Source organism: Carcharodon carcharias, chromosome 7 (assembly GCF_017639515.1).
Source record: "Carcharodon carcharias isolate sCarCar2 chromosome 7, sCarCar2.pri, whole genome shotgun sequence".
NCBI classification, from domain to species: Eukaryota; Metazoa; Chordata; class Chondrichthyes; order Lamniformes; family Lamnidae; genus Carcharodon; species Carcharodon carcharias.
This window is the reverse complement of record NC_054473.1, coordinates 78,594,262-78,615,174: the sequence shown is the minus strand read 5'-3', so window position 1 is coordinate 78,615,174 and position 20,913 is coordinate 78,594,262. Positions and strand designations below refer to the sequence as shown.

The window sequence follows — 20,913 nt, the reverse complement described above, 5'->3', positions numbered from 1 at the left end:
TATCCTTCTTGCTTTTTAACTTTTAACATAGGTATTTATCTACTGAACAAAAAAAATAAAGTCAACGGATCACAGGGTTGGCCCTCCATCTGGGAGCTATCCCCAGGAGTTTCAAGGACAAAAGGATTATTTTCTCATATTCTGGAATGTCACACCTCATTATGTTTAGAGAGCTACTACAAGACTCACATCACGCCTGAGGCTGTTCAGGCCAATTTAAAAGGGAACTACAGGGATGCCATTTGTGTTTGATAAGCCAACCTTGCTGGAGGAATCAGTGGTCTTCGGAGATGATGGCTTCCCAAATGCCATACCCTCAACACAAATGACACCCCTTTCAACAACTAATGACTGAGACATTATCAGTCCTGAAACCAAAGCCAATTCCAGATGCTGGATAAACATCCCTTTTGAAGTCATTGAGGAGAAGGAAGACATGACCCAAGCTTCTGGACTTTTGGAAAGTTTTACATTACATCTTTGGTCTTCACAGCCAAACTGCTGTTTTAACATCAACTGGACAGAACTCCAGCAGCCAGGCTGGGTAAGCAGTCTCAACTCCACAAAGCCTGCTTGATTTTTAAAAGTCTCTGACCAATGCCTGCCAATCGGTCTAAACAGAGAAAAGTCCCTCATGCAGCAGAATCATTTGTTTCAAGGATTTTCATACCATTTAACTAACTAGAAATTCAACAGAATGGAAGCCCCCAACAAAGGAAACATCCTCTGGGCTCTGAAACACATGCTTGTTTGTGGTCTTCATACTGTAAAATTCCTTTTCTCTATCCTCTCTAACCTCCACCTCCCTCCTTTTTTACTGCATGAATGTGCGGAGTTGGAAGTGGTGAACACTCCTTTTTTCCAGGTTTGGAATGTGTCAAATAAATTAACCTTCTGAGTTAATCCTGTGGATTATTAGTAAAATTGGATCACAAAATTGGAGGGTTTGAGAAAACATGCGACCATCTATTCTTTCAAAAGCTAATTCAAAACACCATCTGCTTACGGTGGACAGGTGGTAAGAGGAAACTGGTGCAGTTTGAACTGTCCCTCTCCTGTCCGTAACACTTATCTCCATTTCCGACAGCGCTCTGGTTCCATAGTACACAATTCGGTAGCTTCCACTCAGTTGTTCCTGGAACAGAACCGGTCCCAGGCCTGTGGATGTACCATCCACTTCTATGGTGGTGGGCAAGGCTGGGTCGTAGTGGGTCAGAATGTCCGTGGAGTGCAGTATTGCCCTGATGCTAATGAATGCGTGCTTTTGATGTAAGTCCCAGCACCATGCTTAGTCTTTCTTAAGTAGATGTCTCAAGGGTTCTGTGATATGTGCCAAATTTGGTAAAAACTTTGCCAAGAATCATTGGAGATCTGGAATTGAGGGTGGGGTTGGGAACTCGGAGATAGCCTTGTTTTTTTTGTGTGTCTGCCTTGTTGCCTTTATTGCTGATTATGTGGCCCAGGAATCGAGTTGATGTTTTGGAAAACTTCTATCTGTCATTCAGCATCAGCCCTGCTTCCTGTAGGCACTCTAAGACTACTGTGAATCTCTTGTCATGTTCATCCACCATTGCACCGTGAACCAATACATCATCCATGTGGCAAATGAACCCCCGAAGGTTCTGCAAAATGGCTGACATCATACAATGGAATATTTCTAGCGCTGATGTAATTCCAAATGGCAGGCAGTTAAATCAGGATCTGAAGTGGGCACTAAATGTTGTCAGCTGCCTGGACTCTTTGGGCTGCATCTTCCGGTTGGCGAGCAGGCCCCGCTTGCCGACGCGGAAAATGACACAGGGTGACGTCGGGCGTGTGTCCCGACGTCAACCTGCGTCATTTAGATTTTCTGTTTGGCAGGCGCCCACCGAATTGTGAAAGGCCTATTAAGGCCATTAAAAAAGTGATTAACATGATTAATGGGCCTGTCCATCCAACCTTAAGGTTGGCGGGCAGGCGAAGAGCTCAGACGGCCTTCAGATAAAACATGAAACCTCATCCATGGGGATGAGGTTTCATGAGGGTATTAAATTTTTATAGTATGTTTAAATAAAAGAAATTGACACATCCCAGCTCAGATGACACTGTCACAATAGGGGACATTTCGGGAAAATCTTTTCTACCCTTCAAAAATTTTTGCAGGACTGGGAGCAACTGAAAAATGCATACAGGATCACACAGGATGCTAAACTTGTGTGCTTATTTGCAATGGTTAAGATCCCCCACCGACTCATGAACCACATGCATCAGCAGCTGGATGAGATAACATATGTGGGAGGCACCTCCCCAGTCACACAACCAACTGCATGGTGTTCTGGGATGGCTCCAGTCCTAAAACCGAATAGGTCCGTCTATATCTGCAAAGAGGCACTTTGCCTCAGGGAGATCTGTGCGTTCTTTTGTGCATATATGCGGAAGAGCACACTCCCAGCTCAAGGAATTCCCTACCCCCCATCCGCACAGGGAGCTCACAGTGCTTCCCCCAATTGGGGGTGCCGATCGGGAACACACCTGCCCACGCCCACTCCCGCACATTCCCCCTGCTGGAGGGAAAATGCTGCCCTTTGTCAAGAGGGAGTTGCCAAAAGCCACTGTTAGCATTAGGTTTTGAAAATACCATGCTCTTCGAGAGTCTACTTAGTCTTTTGTCCACTGAGGACATGGGATGTACTTCTCTGGCTACGACATCATTGAGCTGTTTCAGATCAATGCAGATATAGGTAGACCCGTTCGGTTTTAGGACTGGAGCCATCCCAGAACACCATGCAGTTGGTTGTGTGACTGGGGAGGTGCCTCCCACATATGTTATCTCATCCAGCTGCTGATGCATGTGGTTCATGAGTCAGTGGGGGATCTTAACCATTGCAAATAGGCACACAAGTTTAGCATCCTGTGCGATCCTGTATGCATTTTTCAGTTGATCCCAGTTCTGCAAAGAGTTTCGGGAATTCACTTTTGGAGCCTGTACTTTTGTACTTGCTGGCTGAACTCATCAATCTTCTGTCACAGGTTAAGTTCAAAACAGGCATTGTGGCTTAATAATGAACAGTCCTAGTTGTGAAGCACAAAGAGGGTTTCATGAATTGTTTTATTCTTGTACCTGAGTGTCACCTGCAGGGTACCTTTCACTGGGAGCTTTAAGCCTCCTGCTTTGTATAGGTGTGCCGTGGGCAGTATCAGCTGGTGGGTCACTATTCACAGTTCTTTGTCTGACAGGACTGTCTTGCTGGCTCCTCTGTCTAATTTACAATTTATTAAATGGCCATTGACTGAAATGTCCATATTCCAAAATGAGAAACCAAGATCTTTGACCTCACCCAAGAAGCATGGCTGTGGTCTTCCAGGACTGTCTCGACCTTGTGGATAACCTTTGGGCCTTCTGTGCGTTTCAGAGTTTTTGCCCTGCACAATTTGCCGTAGTGTCCAATCCTGTTGCACTGAAAGCATTGAGCTAAAATTACAGGACACTGGTCTCACCTATGGGAGCACTTTGCTCCACAGTGTTGGCATGGTTGCTCTTCTAGCCAGTTCAGGTATCGCTTTCCTTGGCCTGGAGTGTCCATGTGTCTTCGATGCTTAACTAGATGAACTGTTGGCCTTTGCATCATGTTTTATTTTCTTCCCTTAAAATGGTTCTGTGCCGCTCATGAAATGATGACTGCCTAACAATTCGGATTACCTTTAAGAGGGTTAGATCTTTGTTTGTTTGCATGAAATCAGAAAGTACATTGTCTGCTGCTCCTACCACTGTTCTGTCTCTGATGAGTTCAGATTTTAAGTCTTCATATTCACAGTCTTCTGCCATCCTATACAGATCATTGAGGAATGGATCGACAGGTTCTCCTGGCTGCTGGGCTTGCTTGTTAAGTTTAGCCCTTCACAATATTTTATTGTTTCTTAGATTAAAGCAAATGTTTAAAAGATTCTCGTACTTCTTCAAATTTAGCAGATGATTCATTGATTCTCTGTCTTGCAATAATGTCGTCTGCAATCAACCTTACCGAGTAAAGCAGTGTGTTAACCTACTCTACTTCTGACTTTTTGTCTAAACCTGGAACAATTCTATATCTTAGGAATCTTTTCTTCAAAAGCCACCAGTTATGTAATTGATCTGGGCCTTGGATAAGTCTGAATTGATTTGGGAGTGCAGAATTCTAATCCATGGTTAAATTTTTAAAAGCATAGGTTCTGCTTTAATAGCTTTCTGAATTCCAAAATGACATCACCTTTCACTTGGTGACAAAGGGATTTCCTATGCTTGCAGATTTTGTCAGGCTCTGCTATAATGGTCATTGTGCTTAGCTTAAAATAAATCAACAATGGCTGCCTGGATTGAATGTCTGCAGAGTTCTCTTGCTCAGCGGTTTATTCTAAAGTCGAGAATTTGTTGCATTCCAGCTTTTGCTTGCTCTCAGCTGAGTTTAGAAGTCACAATTCTCCTGGATTTTTAAATTAATTGTTTTCTCCATTTTGAAGCAAGCACGGATGCCACGTGTTCAGGTGCCAACTTGGCGATTGGGTTTTAGCGATGGGTTTTTTCAAACAGCACTTTTGACTAAATTATTTAAAGATTTCTAAGGACATGTCATAGCCTGGAGTTTTAAAAGATTTAGCTCACTTCTGCTTGGACTGCTGGCTCTGTGCTCTAGGGTTTAAAGCTGAACTATTTGATTCAAGGGAGTCTTCTGCTGCAGTCAGGAATTTAACATTTTTGCCTTCAGCTTTTTCTTGGCAATTTCACCTCTGTGTCTCTGTTTCTGGAGCTTCTTTTTGGGGTCAGAATGCCTTGTTAAATTTTTTCTCAGTCTTCTAGCATTTTAATTTTTCTCTGCTTTTTCTGCAAGATCTTGGGTTTTCCATCAGCCACCACCATGTTGTTGGGTGTTGGTTACAGTTCGGAAGAAGTCTTCATAATCATACATAGGTTAACTGTAAGTCTCTTATTGACTCTTAGAATTATTCACAAATATACAGCAAAGGGTACAAGCTAGGAACTGTCTCCATGCTTGCGGGTACACATGGCTCTGTCCAACACTCGGCTGAGCCTGAGTGTGAGTCATGTGCTCTCTTACATCACTGTGTGGATGGTACTGTACTCGGTCCCATATTAACCCTATATGCGCCCCACCCTTATACTACAATTATTTGTTTTCTTTGCTTTCGGAGCTAGCGAAATGAATTAAGCTCAGAGCTGAGAAACTATAACTTTCCACTCCTTTATTAAATTATTAATATATTAGATAAACTAATTATTAAAACTAAACTAACCCATTTGAATAAAACTTTTAATCAATAAAACAAGCTTAGAAAAGGGAAGGTAGGTTGTAACTGCAGGATGTGGGAGTTTTTGGAGACCAGTGAGATCTCAAGTAACCAAATCTACAGTAAGTGGTTGCAATGTGAGGAACTTTGGCTCAGAGGTATTTGACTGGGTTTGACCTGCAGGCACAGCAGTTGGATAAGGAGAGGGAGAATGGGACACTTTGTTCCAGGAGGCAGTTACAAGACTCAGGCTATGTAATGATTTACAGTTAGTCACTGGTCAGGGACAGGAGGGTGTGACTGTGAGTCAGGCAGGTATGAGGACAAAGGATGTAATGGAGGAGCCTTTGTCCAACAGGTTCGAGATAGTTGCGACCTATATGGATGAGAACAAGGACTAGAAGGAGAGTGAGTAATCTAATCATAGCACTATGGTACAAGGGACGAAGTTGGGGAGAGAAAAAGAATCTGGTAGTGGTAGGGCATATAGTCAGGAGAATACATTGTTCTCTGCAGGAGAGACTAGGAGTTGTGAAGGCTCTGTTGCCTGCCCCACAGCTGGAGAAGAACTTGAAAAGGGCGGTGAGGATCCAGTTATAATAGTCCCTATAGGAATCAATGACATAGATAGAGCGCAGGCGACAAAATGGAATCGAGACCACAACCACACCAGCCATCATCTCTTAAATTTTAAGCAGATTAGAGTGTGAGTCAAAGAATGATGTGGGAGGGAAGTGTTTCAATCCATAGCACAATGACATCAGTACAGGGGGAAAAAGAAGCTGTTCCGTTGGGACAGCTCCACTTGAAACAAGCTCTGACCAGTGTCCTGGTGAATTGAATAACTAGGACAGTAGATAGGACTTTAAACTAAAAAATTTGGAGGGAGAAATCAGAGGAGGGGAAATTTAGAAATCTAAAAAGAAAAGTAAAGGCAATAGAACAGGGTAGCAATTTGGTAAAGACAAGTGCTAGGGAAGGCAGAAAGTTAATAGTGCATCAGAAAATAAGCAGGGAATAATGGTAAAAAGTTAAAATGAAAGACACTGTATCTGAATGCATGAAGCCTTCATAACAAGATAGAAGAACTCGTGGCACGAAAAGGGATAAATGGGTTTGATTCAACTGGTACAGAAATATGGTTGCAAGGTGATCAAGATTAGGAACTAATTATTCCAGGGTACTTGAATTTTTGAAAAGACAAGCAGAATGGAAAATGAGGTGTGGCTGGGGCAGGGGGATGGGAGGTAGTGGTTGGTGGTGGTGGGAAATAGCCATGATAATAGCGACCTGTCATAAAGAAGGATCTTTGCTCAGAAGATCAAGAAATACAATTATGTTGGTTGGAGATAAGGAATAACAAGGGAAAGAAAACAATAGTAGTAGTTGTTTACAGGCTTACCAAAAGTATCTATAACGTTGGACAAAGTATTAATTAAGAAATGATAGGAACTTAACAAAGATAATGTGATAATTGTGAGGGACAATAAATCTTCATATGGACTGGACAAATCTAATTGGCTGGAGGATGAGTTCATGCAATGCATTCAAGACATCTTCATTAAACAATACATCATGAACCAACCAAGCATAAAGCTATTTCAGACCTTGTTTTGTGTAATGAGACAGGCTTAATTAGTAATCTCATAGTAAAGGATCCTACAGGCCAGAGTAGTTATAAATGACAGAATTTAATATTAAGTTTGAGAGTTACATATTTAAAATAAGAGTCTTAAACTTAAAATTAAGTCAATGACATAGATATGAGAGGCCAACCTTTGCTAAGGTTGATTGGGAAATAGATTAAAAGGTACAGCAGTAGATGAAGCAGTGATAAATATTTTAAGAAAATAATTCAAAATTCTAAACAAAAAATGCATTTCAATAAGAGGCACATGGTCAGTGAGGGGAGACTTCAGCCTGAGTGAGAGACAGAGACCAAGTGAGTATATTTGGGAATTTAGTTCAAATTGGGAATTCTGTGCATGGGGGAAAGAGGTGCTTTAAGTTTCACTGCAAGAAATAAAGTGTGCTGATTGAGGAGTTCGTTGAAGGGCGGGGAGGAGGTGCATTTTTTTCTTCTACTCTTTTTCAGCCTCCATTATTTGATTTCCACTTGATGCAGCAGAAGGAGCAGGTAAACCAGTAACTGGTATTATTAGTTTTATCAGTGTTATAAGTACTGTATTATTTTATCAGTATTGTAAAGTTTACTGGCTGTGCTGAAACCTTTTGGGAGGTGTAGGCTTTATTCATTATAATTAGTTAATTAGCAATTATTAATTAATTAACACATATTGGAGATGGCAAGGCAGATGATGTGCTATAATTGCAGGATCTGGGAGCTTCTGGATACCGATGTGATCCAGGACAAACACATCTGCAGTAGGTGTTTGCGGCTGCAGGAACTTTGGCTCTGAGTTATTAAGATACAGGCTGAGCTGCGGACACTATAGCATATCAGGGAGGTGGGGGGGGTCACACCCCTCAGGCCAGAATCTTCTGATTTGGTCAGTGGTCAGGGACAGGAGGGTGTGACTGCAGAAGGCAGGAGCACAGGAGTGCAGGAGACTCGACCCTTGCAATTGTCCAACAGGTTTGAGGTTTTTTCAGCTTGTTTGGATGAGAGTGGGTCTGCAGGGTGGATGAGACAACTGGCCATGGCACCATGGTACAGGAAGCCATTCAAGTGGGGAGAGTTACAAGAAATGTAGTGGTAGTAGGGGATAGTATAGTCAGAGGGATTGACACCGTCCTCTGCAGCAAACAGCGGGAGTCCAGACGGTTGTGTCACCTGCCCGGTGCCAGGGTTCAGGACATCTGCTTGGGCCTGGAGAGGAACTTACAGTGGTGGGGGGAGGACCCAATCGTTGTGGTCCATGTTGGTACCAGTGACATAGGCAGGACAAAGAAGGAGGTTCTGCATAGTCAGTACGATGAATTTGGCACCAAATTAAGAAGCAGAACATCAAACGTCATAATCTCTGGATTATTACCTGAGCTGCGTGCAAATTGGCATAGGACAAATCAGATTAGGGAGATGAATGTGTGGGTTAGAGCCTGATGTGGGAGAAGTGGGTTCGGTTCGTGGGCCACCGGCACCAATACTGGGGAAAGAGGGATCTGTACCATTGGAATGGTCTACACCTGAATTGTCCTGGGACTGGTGCTCTTGCAACCTGCATAACTCAGAATTGGAGGGGATTTTAAGCTAAGTAGTGGGGGCAAGGGTACAAATTTGGGAAGATGTGGTTAATCAAAGAGTAGAGACAAGGCAAAAGAGAAAGATATTATTACAGGAAATAAAAAACAGACTGTGACAGGAAGGGATTGAGCATATAAATCTAACAGTAAATCAACAGATGAGACTAGAGGTTATAAAAAGGATAAGAGGATAAAACTAAAGACTCTGTATCTGAATGCACGAAGCATTTGAAACAAAAGAGATGAACTGAAAGCACACATGGAAATAAATTTATGATTTGATAGCCATTACAGAGACATGGCTGCAGGAGGACTTGGATTGGGACCTGAATATTAAAGGGTATAGGACATTTAGGAAGGACAGGAAGTGAGAAAAATGTGCAGGGGTTGCTCTGTGAGTTAATGATGGCATTAGCACAATAGAGAGGGATGACCTAAGTTCAGGAAACCAGGATGTGGAAACTGGGTAGAGATGAGAAATGGTAAAGGCAAGAAGTCAATTGTGGGAGTTGTGTTCAGGCCTCCTAATAGTAACCACATGAAAGAAATAATGGGAGCTTGTCAGAAAGATTTGGCGATAATCATGGCAGATTTTAATCTACATGTAGACTAGAAAAGTTAGTTGGGCAAAGGTAGTCTAGATGAGGAGTTCATAGAATGTATATCCGAGATAGTTTCTTAGAGCAACATGTTCTGGAGCCAACCAGAAAGCAGGCTATACTAGACCTGGTATTGTGCAATGAAATGGGATTAATTAATGCCATGATAGTGAAGGCGCCCCTAGGTAGCAGCAACCATAATATGATTGAATTTTATATTCAGTTTGAAGGAGAGAGGAGTGGGTCTGAGACTATGTTTTTAAGCTTAAATAAGGGAAGTTATGAGGGCATGAAAGCAGAGTTGGATAAAGTGAATTGGCCAATTAGGTTAAGGGCTAGGTCAATTGAGATGCAGTGGCAAACATTTATGGGGATATTTCAGAATACATAGAATAGATACATTCCAATGAGTAAGATAAAGTCCAAGGGATGGACACACCATCCATGGTTAACTAGAAAGATTAAAGATAGTATCAAACTTAAAGAAAAAATATATAATTGTGCAAAGATAGGTGGAAGGCCAGAAGATTAGACAGAATATACGGAACAGCAAAGGATGACCAAAGGATTAATGAGGGAAAAATTACAGTATGAGAGAAAGTTAGCCACAATTATAAAAACAGATAGTAAGAGTTTCTATAAATATTTAAAAAGAAGAGTTCACAAAGTGAGTGATGGTCCTATAGAAAGTGAGTCTGGAGAATTAATAATGGAAAACAAGGAAATGGCAGATGAATTGAACAGGTATTTTGCATCAGTCTTCACTATGGAGGATACAATTAACATCCCAGAAGCAGCTATAAATCAGGAAATCGAAGGGAGGGAGGAACTCAGGAAAATTACAATCACCAGAGAAGTGATACTGAGTAAATTGTTGGAGCTGCGGGCTGACAAGTGCCCAGGTCCTGATGGACTTCACCCTAAGGTTTTGAAAGAAGTGGCTAGTGAGATAGTTGGTGCATTCATTTTAATTTTCTGAAACTCCTTAGATTCAGGGAAGGTCACATAGATTGGAAGAAAGCAAATGTGACTCCATTATTCAAAAAGAGAGGGAGACAAAAAGCGGGAAACTACAGGCCAGTTAGCTTAATATCTGTCATAGGGAAAATATTAGATGCTATTTTAAAGAAGTTAAAGCAGGGCACTTGGATAAGTTCAAGGTAATCAGGCAGAGTCAAAAAGTTTTGTGAAAGGGAAACTATGTTTAATCAACTTATTGAAGTTCTTTGAGGAAGTAATATGTGCTGTGGATAAAGGGGGACCAGTAGATTTCCAGAAGGCATTTGATTAAGTGCTACTTCACAGCTTATTGCGGAAATAAAAGCTCATGGTATGGGTGGTAACATTGGCATGGATAGAAGATTGGCTGGCTAACAGGAAGCAGAGAGCTGGCATAAATGGGTCTTTTTCAGGTTGGCAAGATGTAATGAGTGGTGTGCCACAGGGATCAGTGATGGGATCTCAACTGTTTACAATTTATATAAATGACTTGGATGAAAGGATGGATGGGATGGTTGCCAAACGTGCTGATGACACAAAGATAGGTAGGAAAGTAAGTTGTGAAGGGGACATAAAAAGATATAGATAGGTTAAGTGAATGGGCAAAGATCTGGCAAATGGAATATAATGTTGGCAAATGTGAAATTGTCCATTTTGGCAGGAGGAATAAAAGAGAAGCATATTATATAAATGGTGAGAGATTGCAGACCTCTAAGATGCAGAGGGATCTGGGTGTCTTAGTGCATGAATCGCAAAAGGCAAGTATGCAAGTACAGGAGGTAATTAGGAAAGCTAATAGAACGTTACCATTTATTGCGAGGGGAATTGAATATAAAAGTAGGGAGGATTTTCAGTTATACAGAGCACTAGTGAGACCACACCTGGAGTACTGTGTACAGTATTGATCACCTTATTTAAGGAAGAATGTAAATGCATTGGGAGCAGTTCAGAGAAAGTTTACCAGACTAATACCTGGAATGGGCAGTTGTCTTATGAGGAAAGGTTGGGCAGGCTAGGCTTGTATCTGCTGGAGTTTAGAAGAGTAAGAGGCAATTTGATTGAAACATATAAGATCCTGAGGGCTCTTGACATGGTGAGTACGGAGAGGGTGTTTTCTCTTGTGGGAGAATCTGGAATTGGGGGTCGCTGTTTAAAAATAAGGGGTCGCCCACTTAAAACAGATCTGAGGTGAAATGTTTTCTCTCAGAGGGTTGTGAGTCTTTGGAACTCTCTTCCTGAAAAGGCAGTGAAAACACAGTCTTTGAATTTGTTTAAGGCAAAGGTGGATAGATTCTTGGTAAGCAAGGCGGTGATAGGTTATCGAGGGTAGGCTGGATGCAGATTTGAGGTTACTATCAGATCAGCCATGATCTTATTAAATGATGGAGGAGACTCGAGAGGCCGAATAGCCTGCTCCTTGTTTGTATGTTCATAGAAACAAAACTCCAATGGGGCAGTTAAGGCTAGTATGAGATTAAATGAACAGACATTTTAATCTAGGGATTTTGGAAGATCACAACCAGTGCATCCAATGTATCTCCTGCCACCTCTTTTTGGCCCCAAAGAAGTAGGCCATTAGTTCAAGGGGTTTGTTGGCTTTTAGTCACATTAGTTCCTCTAGTCCTTTTTCTCTAATGATATTGATTTCTTTAAGTTCCTCACTCTCATTAGCCCCTTGGTTCTCTGCTTTTTTTGTATACTTCTTGTCTTCTACTTTGAAGACAAATACAAAATATTTGTTGAACATTTCTGCCATTTTGTTATTGCTCATTATAATTTATCCTATCTCAGCCTCTAAGGGACTTTTTTGACCTGTAGAAATTCTTACAGCCTGTTTATTTCTTGCTGGTTTACCCTCATTCATTTTTGTTGCCTTTCTATCGATCCTTTTGCTTGTCTTTGCTGGTTTCTAAACCTCCCATATCTTTAAGCTTAATACTGTTCTTCATAACATGATCTGTTCTTCATAACATAACCTAAGTTCAGGAAACCAGGATTTGGAAACAGTTTGGGTAGAGATGAGAAATGGTAAAGGAGATGACATTCCAGAACAGTCCCTATGCACCAAAAGGTACTAAATGTGACTTGGGTACAATTCTGCAAAAAGTTCAATGACAACATTCAAGTGGTAAAGGTCAGTGAATGCATCTTCAAATGCCATATCCTTACAGTTAAAGCACTAATTTCACACACTTCTCAATTCACCATACCCCTTTAATCTACTACCAGAAATTTCTATCAGCCATGACTCATACTTTTCATTAATATCTTTACCTCGCCTTCGCAAAACTTGGAACTGCTGCAAGTCTCACCCTTACTTATTGCCAGCTATTCGGCCATGATAAACACACAGCCCAAACAGATTATGCCACACTGACTCTTATACAATTCCCTCTCTCCTGCATGACAAGGTGATTCATAACTGCAGACAGCAACATCCAACTGTTACAGGACGGACTCGGTTGCATGTCCTCATCCTGTTGGGGGAGATGGTGCCCACCATCATTGGCGCAGCCATGACTGAGGTCATGGTCAGTGTCAGGGCTGAAACCACTAAAGCTGACGATATGCTCATAGCTAATCCTCCTCCTCACATCTCACTTTCTCCTAACCGCATAATCTCTTCTGATTTATGACCTGCAAGTATTCTAAACATACAGATCTTGCTTTGCCCCCACCCCTTGCAACAACCTTTTTTGACTCTTACAGGAGATGTGTGCATCGCTGACTAGGCCTAAGTGTCCTTGGGAAGGTGGTGGTAAGCCACCTTCTTGAACTGCTGCAGTCCATGTGTTTTAAGTACACCCAAAGTGCCATTGTGGGGGGGTTTCCAGGATTTTGACTCAGCGACAGTGAAGGAACAGCGATATATTTCCAAGTCAGGATGGTGTGTGGCTTGGAGGGGAACATGCAGGTGGCAGTGTTCCTAGGCATCTGCTGCCCTCATCTTTCTAGGTGGTAGAGGTCACGAGTTTGGAATGTGCTGTCGAAGGAGCCTTGGTGAGTTGCTGTAATTCAACTTGAAGATGCTGCTACCGTCCTGGTGGGAATGATGTTGAAGGTGGTGGATGGCTGCTTTGACCTGGATGGTGTCAAGCTTCTTGAATGTTAATGGAGCTGCATTCGTCCAGCCAAGTGGAGAGTATTGCATCATACTCCTGACATGCCTTGTAGATAGTGGGCAGGCTTTGGGAAGTCAGCAGGTGAATTACTCGCCGCAGAATTCCCAGCCTCTGACCTGCTCTTGTAACCCAGTATTTATATGGCTGGTCCAGTTCAATTTCTGGTCAATGGTAACTGCCAGGGTGTTGATATTGGGGGATTCAGTGATGGTAATGCCATTGAATGTCAAGGGGAGATAGTTGTATTCTCTCTTGTTGGAGATGGTCATTGCCTGGCACTTGTGTAATGAAAATATTATTTGCCACTTATTAGCCCAAGCTTGAATATTTTCCAGGTCTTGCTGCATATGGGAACAGACTGCTTCAGTATCTGAGGTGTTACGAATGGTGCTGAATATTATGCAATCATCAAAGAACATCCTCCACTTCTGACCTTATGACGGAGGAAAGATCATTGATGAAACAGCTGAAGATGGCTGGGCCTAGGACACTATCCTGAGAAATGCCTGCAGTGATGACATAGAACAGAGATAATTGACCTCCAACAATCTCAATGATCTTCCTTTGTGCTAGGTATGACTAACCAATGGAGAGTTTTCCCCCTGATTCCCATTGACTCCAGTTTTGTTAAGGCTCCTTGATGCTACACTCGATCAAATGTGGCCTTGATGTCAAGGGCAGTGACTCTCACCTCACCCCTTGAGTTTAGCTGTTTTGACCATTTTTGAACTAAGGCTGTAATGAGGTAAGAAGCTGAGTGGCCCTGGTGTAACCCAAACTGAACATCAGTAAACAGGCTGTTTCTGAGTAAGTACCACTTGATAGCACTGTCCACAATGCCTTCCATCACTTCGCTGATGTGCTTTTCTGTTTTCAGAAACCCAGATCTACTTGGCCATGCAGGGATGTAGGAGCAAGTAGTGGAAGAGAAAGAAGAGACTGATGATGAAGAAACACCATCACTCAATCTCACACCCACAACCAACAGTTCAGATACTGTCACTGCACTTAATTTAGAGGGTAGCTTGGAGGCAAGATCTGCATGTGGGGGTGTGACAATGGTGCTTGAGAGCAGGAAACTCTCTCTGAATGACAGCATTTGTCCTCCCTCCAATCCTACTCTGCCAATGAAATTGCTATTGCCTATCACTTAGCCAAGAATACTGCTGCCTATACCAAGGTGATGCTGTTCAAAACTGGGCCTCTTAACCCAAAGTTGCACCAAGTCAACCTGCAAGGCCATCTATAGTCTTTTTAACTGAACGTCAACAGCCTTATACCAGCCATGATACAGCCACTATGGTAGTACTAAATAGGAGTAGTAGGGACAGGCATTAAACAAATGCACAAAGATGATTAGTCAACTTTTGTGTGGAACATGATTTGATTTATAAAGCTAGTTAGAATGTTTGTTTTGTGGTGAATTTTATTTCACCATTTTGGCCAAGAGGATGCTGTGATGATCAGCAAGAGGTAAGATAAGGTGTGGGACTGCTGTTGATTGGAAAAGTTGGGGTTGAGTTCATTGGCACCATAGTTGCACAGGCTGATCACAGACAGTCTGGATGGAAAGAGGATGTGTTGATTGCTTTGTCCCTCCTCCTCCTCTTTCTCCTCCTCCTCACGCTCACCCTATACCATGTGGCAAGGACTGTACCCTCATGATGGTGAGGTTGTGCACGATGCAGCAGACCATGATGAATCATGAGAAGTCCTCTGCAGAATGCTGCAGAGCTTCTGCAGAGGGGTCCAGGCAATGAAAGTGTTGTTTAAACACATCAACGGTCTGTTTGATATTTTGTATGGCAGAATACATCTCATTACTTGCATGGGCATGGGTTGCGGACAACAATCAGGAGCTAGTAAGATGGGCAGACACAAGGCAAATGAATTGATGCAGAGAAGTATAAAGTGATTCATTTTGGTAGGAAGAACGAGGAGAGGAACTATAAGTGGTACAATTTTGAAAGAAACAGAAACTATAGACCTGTGAATATACATACACAAGCCTTTGAAGGTGGCAGAATAAGTTGAGAAGGCTGTCACAAAGGCATATTGGATTCTTGGCTTTGTGAATAGAGGCCCAAAGAACAAAAGCAAGGAAGTTATGTGAAACCTTTAAAAAAACACTGTTTAGGCCCTAGCCTCAGTAATAAGGTTTACACAGCGAGTTGTTGTCACCTGGAATGCACTGACTCAAAGGGTGGTGGAACAAGACTCAACAATAATTTTCAACAAGGAATTGGATAAATACTTGAAGGGGGAAAATTTACAGGGCTATGGATAAAGAGCAGGACTAATTGAATATTTCTTTTAAAGAACTGGCACAGGCAGAATGGCTATAATTGGCCTTTTAAAGAGCCTCACTATACCCAAGGGCAGGCAGATTAGTGGGCACCTTACCCACTCCCCATATCAAGGGCACTGGGTTGAGAATGGGTGGGAAGGCAGTGGGCTAGCCTCCCGATTTACTTTACATGCACATCCGCCTGCACCCCTGCTGAAAACATGCGGTGGAAGCCATAAAATCCAACTCCAGGTGTGGTGTAACCATGGCTTTTTATAGCTGAGACAGGACTTCTATCCCTTGTGTTCTAGACCTCCAAGTATAAAATCCAGCATTCTATTCGCCTTTTTGATTAATTCTGTACCTGTTCAAGACATTTTAATAATCTAAGGGCGGGATTTTCTGATCCCGTCACTGGATTGATAAGTTTCTTTGGATCTCCACAATTTCTAGCCTTCTACCATTTAGAAAGTACCCTGTTTTACTAATTTCAGGTCCAATGTGGATGTCCTCATATTTGCTATATTGAAATCCATTTGGCATATTTTTTAATATACCAATATCTCGCTGTAAATCTACGCTTCACCTACACTGCTTACAATTCTACTTATTTTTGTGTCATCAGCAAGTTTGCATCTGTGGCTTTCTCTCCCATTATCTAAGTTATTAATACTTATTGTGAATAGTTGTGGCCCCAGACAGAGATACTTTAAAGACATTAGTCAAAGCCTGGAAACTAGAGTATCTAGCCGTGAGCTCTACTCTCTGCCTACTGCCACTCAGTCAATTTCCTAAAAAGATCAATAATTTGCCTTCAATTCCAAAGCTTTCATTTTTAATTAACAGACTCTTATGAAGGACTTTATCAAATGCCTGGTGGTCCATATAAATAATAGTAATAGACATTCCTCTGTCAGTTACTTTGATCACTTCTGCAAAAACTTCAATTACTGGATGATCATTTTTTTTCAATAAAAATGTCTTTGACTTATCAAAATTCATTTATGTTCTATAAATGAAACTGAAGCAACTATTTACCTGGAATGTCCTTAAAGAATTTGGTACATTTATGCAGAGTCTTGTAGGACTCAATTACATTCTTCTCTATTTGCTCAGCATCAATGGTGGTCAGTGGATCATTCATCCAGCTGTCCTGCCAGCGTAACCAGTCTGATGTGGTTGTCCATAGATCCCGATAGGGTTGGAATTCCTTTACCATCTTGTAAAGCCTTTCATACTGTTCATAGAAAATGACAGTGTCAACATATGGCACTAAGCATACTTTCTTGCTTCCACTACAATGGCCAAACGATTAACCCAAGTGATTAAGTAGAACACTTCAAAGAATTTTAGTTTCTTTTAAAGAAGGAAGTTTGCATAGGTCATCTGCTGTGCATAATAAAAATTATTGATTACATGACCTTGAGATACTGCATTGTAATACAAAGAGACACTGGTGCCACAGTTCTCGAGAAATTCATCACTTGCTCAATTAACTCTCCAAGCTAAAAGGAGCATCTTGGATTTCCACCTCTGTGCCCCACAGCTGCAATGCTGTGCCCGTTCATTTTAGTAAGCAGAAATCAGAAGTGAAATTTCTCAGCCAAGAACTAGAACCAGCATAATAGCAAGAAGCTTGGGAGCAAAAGTATCAAAATTTCTATACAACTGTAAAAAATAGATTGGCTGTTTCAGTCAGTTATCACACTGTCACCTTTGGATCCTGGGTTAAACCTTAGCTCAGACTGATTGGATATAAGTCCCTGTTAATTTTTGGCTCTAAAAATGCTGCAAGATAAATTTGCAGAGTAACCTATTCTGAGGAAGCATGAGTCCAGGATACCATGTTGCACATAATTCAGTAAATATTGCTTGATTTTCTATGACATTGTCAAAAGTAAAAATAAAATTGTGTCCCTCTTCCTACCTGTGCCACTCCCAGTGTGGAATTTTCCATGCCTGCTGGTGTTGGGCATGTTTGCCGATGTGAGCAGACAATATGGTGAGAAGGCAAAAAATTGTCTTCACAACTTCAGGAAAGCGGTTTGCGATTGTCTGCTCAGCCCATCGATGGGGGGGCCGCATTTCCCACCATTGACGGGCTTAGCGGACGATTGCAAGCTGGTTTCCTGACATTGTGAAACCAATTTTTTGCCTTCTCGCCATATTGTCCACTCATGCCGCCAAGCACACCCGATCATCTGCCCATGTCAGCGTGACTGCACACCGACATGTTTCACAACAGCATATATAAGGCATGCCCTTTGCGGGCTGCACTTTGAAGGGAACTTGGAGGTGAACACACAGTAACTTTGCACAACCCTCACAAGGGTCACCTGTTGGACTTCAAGGTTGAAGTGACTTGTTGGGAGGGGTGGGGGCACAGATTGCCTTGCAGTTGAGGTACGTGGTGGGGGGTGGGGGGGGGTGCGGGGGGTCAAGGGTTGCCATGCAGTTGAGGCAACTTGGGGGTCGTGGGAGTTGTAAGGGCTGCCCTGCAGTTGAAGGTAGTGCACAAGCACGTGCGGGGTTGATGGGGGAAGGTAAGTGGCCACACAATAGGGAAACCTTGTATTCAGATGCAGCCACATTAACATGCATGGAGTTGGGTCTCTAGCTTATCTGCCCACTCAAGCAACGCAGAGGCACAAAAGTGCCACCAAATGTCCCACAACTTTTCACCCCTTGGGCATAGACTGAAAATTAATGAGCATTTTAGTGGACTGCAGAGTGGGCACATTGTACAATCTCCTTGATAAAGCTGGCCATGGAGCAGTCACTGGGTGACTGCTTTGCGAAACACCATCGGTCTGTCCGCAAGCATGACCCAGACCTTCCTGTCGCTTGCCACTTCAACACACCACCCTGCTCTCATGCCCACATGTCCATCCTTGGCCTGCTGTAATGTTCCAGTGAAGCTCAACGCAAACTGGAGGAACAGCATCTCATCTTCCGATTAGGCACTTTACAGCCTTCTGGACTTAACATTGAGTTCAACAACTTCAGATCATGAACTCTCTCCCCCATCCTCATTTTTGATCATCTTTTTTCAAATATTTATTTTTTAATTTTTATATATACATTTTGCCCATATATTTCTATTTTTAAAATCTATTTTCATTCATTGTTTTATCCCCACCTTTTAGCCTATTTTGATCCTTGCTCCCACACCGTCCCCTCCCCCCACCACACCCCAATCTGTCACTGGCTCATCCTGTTTTTTACTGTTAACGTCACCATTAGCACCTCCTTCAGCCAGTATCACCACTATCAACACCCCTTCGGCCTTATGTTTACGACATCTTTTGCAATCTCTCCTTTGCCTCCACCTGTCACTGGCCTTCTATCCAGCTTCATATGTCCCACCCCCCTTATACAGTTTATATTTCACCACATTTCTACTTCTCTTTAGTTCTGAAGAAGAGTCATCTGGACTCAAAACGTTAGCATCTGTGGAGGGAAAGACAGAGTTGTCAGACCTGCTGAGTTTTTCCAGCAATTTTTGTTTTTGTAATCACTGATGGAGGTACTCTCAGCCCCTTGCATTGTCATCATCCAGGTTTGCACCAGTCTCCCCGATGGTTCAAGCTAATAGTGCAGCCTTGCAGTGGGAATAGGTGAATGCCTGACTTGAGCTGAGAGGACAGCATGCAGTCCAGTGGGCAAAGCTGCCACCAATTGGTCAGGTGGATGGGGTGAAGGTGGGTGGGGTTTCAGGCAGCCAGCAGCACACTAAACTCTGGCCATCCAAGTGGTGGCCAGCACTTTCTGGGATGGGTTAAGGGGCCTTCAGACTTAACCAGGAGAGATTCTTAGAATACCAAAGCTAACCAACATGTCTCTCTTTCATCCTGCAGGAGGAGTATATCAGGAGCATGGAGCCTGGTAAACTAGCTGCATGCCTCCTGGCATACAGAGAGTGAAAACGACGGAGAAGAGAGTGACAGGGGCGCCTAGCTGCACAGATGGAAGAGCAGTACCCTCAGAAAGAAGGGGCAGCTGGGGCTCCTGCACACACTGCCGGAAACCCACAGCGAGGTGTTGTTGTTGGCACCTAGATAGACATAGCTAGAGACGCCACCTTTCATTCCTGCCAATGACCGAGGATCAGTGTCGCTGAAGACTGTGCATATTTAGAGAACTGGTCAGTCATATCTGCCAGCTAATGCAGGATTTGGCACCATAGGGATATGGAGGGCATCCACTGCCAGTGGCCCGTGAAAGTGACTGTGGCACTCAATTCTTATGTCAGTGGCTCCTGTCAGGGCTCCATCTGTGGGGATAGCACGCCTCCACCCACAAATGCATCCATGAGGTCTGGATGCCATCTTCACGAGGGCACACATCTTTGTGCATTTCACCTGAGACCAGGAGAGCCAGGATGCAAGAGCGATGGGATTTGCCCAGAACTCGGGTTTCCCACAGGTGCAGGGTGTGGTTGGCTACACTCATGTGGTGCTCAGATCTCTGTCGCAATATGTGGTCAACTATGTCAACCGCAAGGGTTTCCATTCGCTGAATGCGCAGCTGGTGTGCAACCATCACCAACATATCCTGCAGGTCTGCGCACGGTTTCCAGGGAGTGTCCACGACTCCTACATTCTCAGTCTGTCACAGATCCCTGACATCTTCTCGGGTCCAAAGAGGATGCAGGGTTGGCTCTTGGGGAAAAAGGCTACCCGCAGAGGCTATGACTGACAACATCTGTGCAGCGGCTTCAGGCTACAGCAGAGCGAAGGCGTAACAAGCTCATGCTGAAACTCGCAACTTGGTGGAGCAAACCATCGGGATGCTAAAAATGAGGTTCTGATGCCTGGGCTGGTCTGGTAAAGCCCTGCAATATAGTACACAGAGGGTGTTATGTATCGTTGCACCCACTGTGCCATTTACAACTTGGTATTGCAACGGGGAGAGGAGCTGGCTGAGGAGGAGATGGGGGAGCTGGAGGTTTCCTCCGTTGAGGAGGATGTCGACAGGGATGAGGGTAAGGAGGTCCTCGAAGGCGATGATGACAGCGATGAGGCCCTTGCACTGGCCAGACGAGGCATATGCATTCGGCAGGCCCTCATAGCTACTGGATTTGTGGAGGATGATGACGACATACAGTGAGGAGACACCAATGATCCTTACATTGCATCTGCGAACATTTGACTCCAGTCTGGCTTATAGCAGTGCACATCCCTCTGTGATAATGATCCTGTCATGGAGATGCAGTGAAGGCCCTAATAGTCGCTCGATCGCAGAAGGATGATGATGACATGTAGTGAGGACACTCCATAGATCTTCACATAGCTTCTGAGAATGTCTGACTCCTGTCTGGCTGAGGGCAGCTCACTTGCTCTCTGTGATCAGGGTCATATGATGGAGACGCAATCATGAAACTTTAAAAGCACCTGACCCCTTCAGGAGCAGAGTGTCACTGGTCGCAGATGCTGAAGGG

The 20,913-nt window shown here is 43.2% G+C and overlaps 1 protein-coding gene across 1 annotated transcript in view; it reads right to left on the bottom strand.

The window, feature by feature from the left end:
- dnah1 (dynein, axonemal, heavy chain 1) overlaps positions 1–20,913 on the bottom strand; it is a 524,711-nt gene that overhangs the window by 376,743 nt on the left and 127,055 nt on the right. Inside the window, exon 18 of the mRNA XM_041191637.1 lies at positions 16,512–16,710. Coding sequence (XP_041047571.1) covers positions 16,512–16,710 — 199 coding nt within the window. The remainder of the gene's footprint in view (positions 1–16,511; positions 16,711–20,913) is intronic.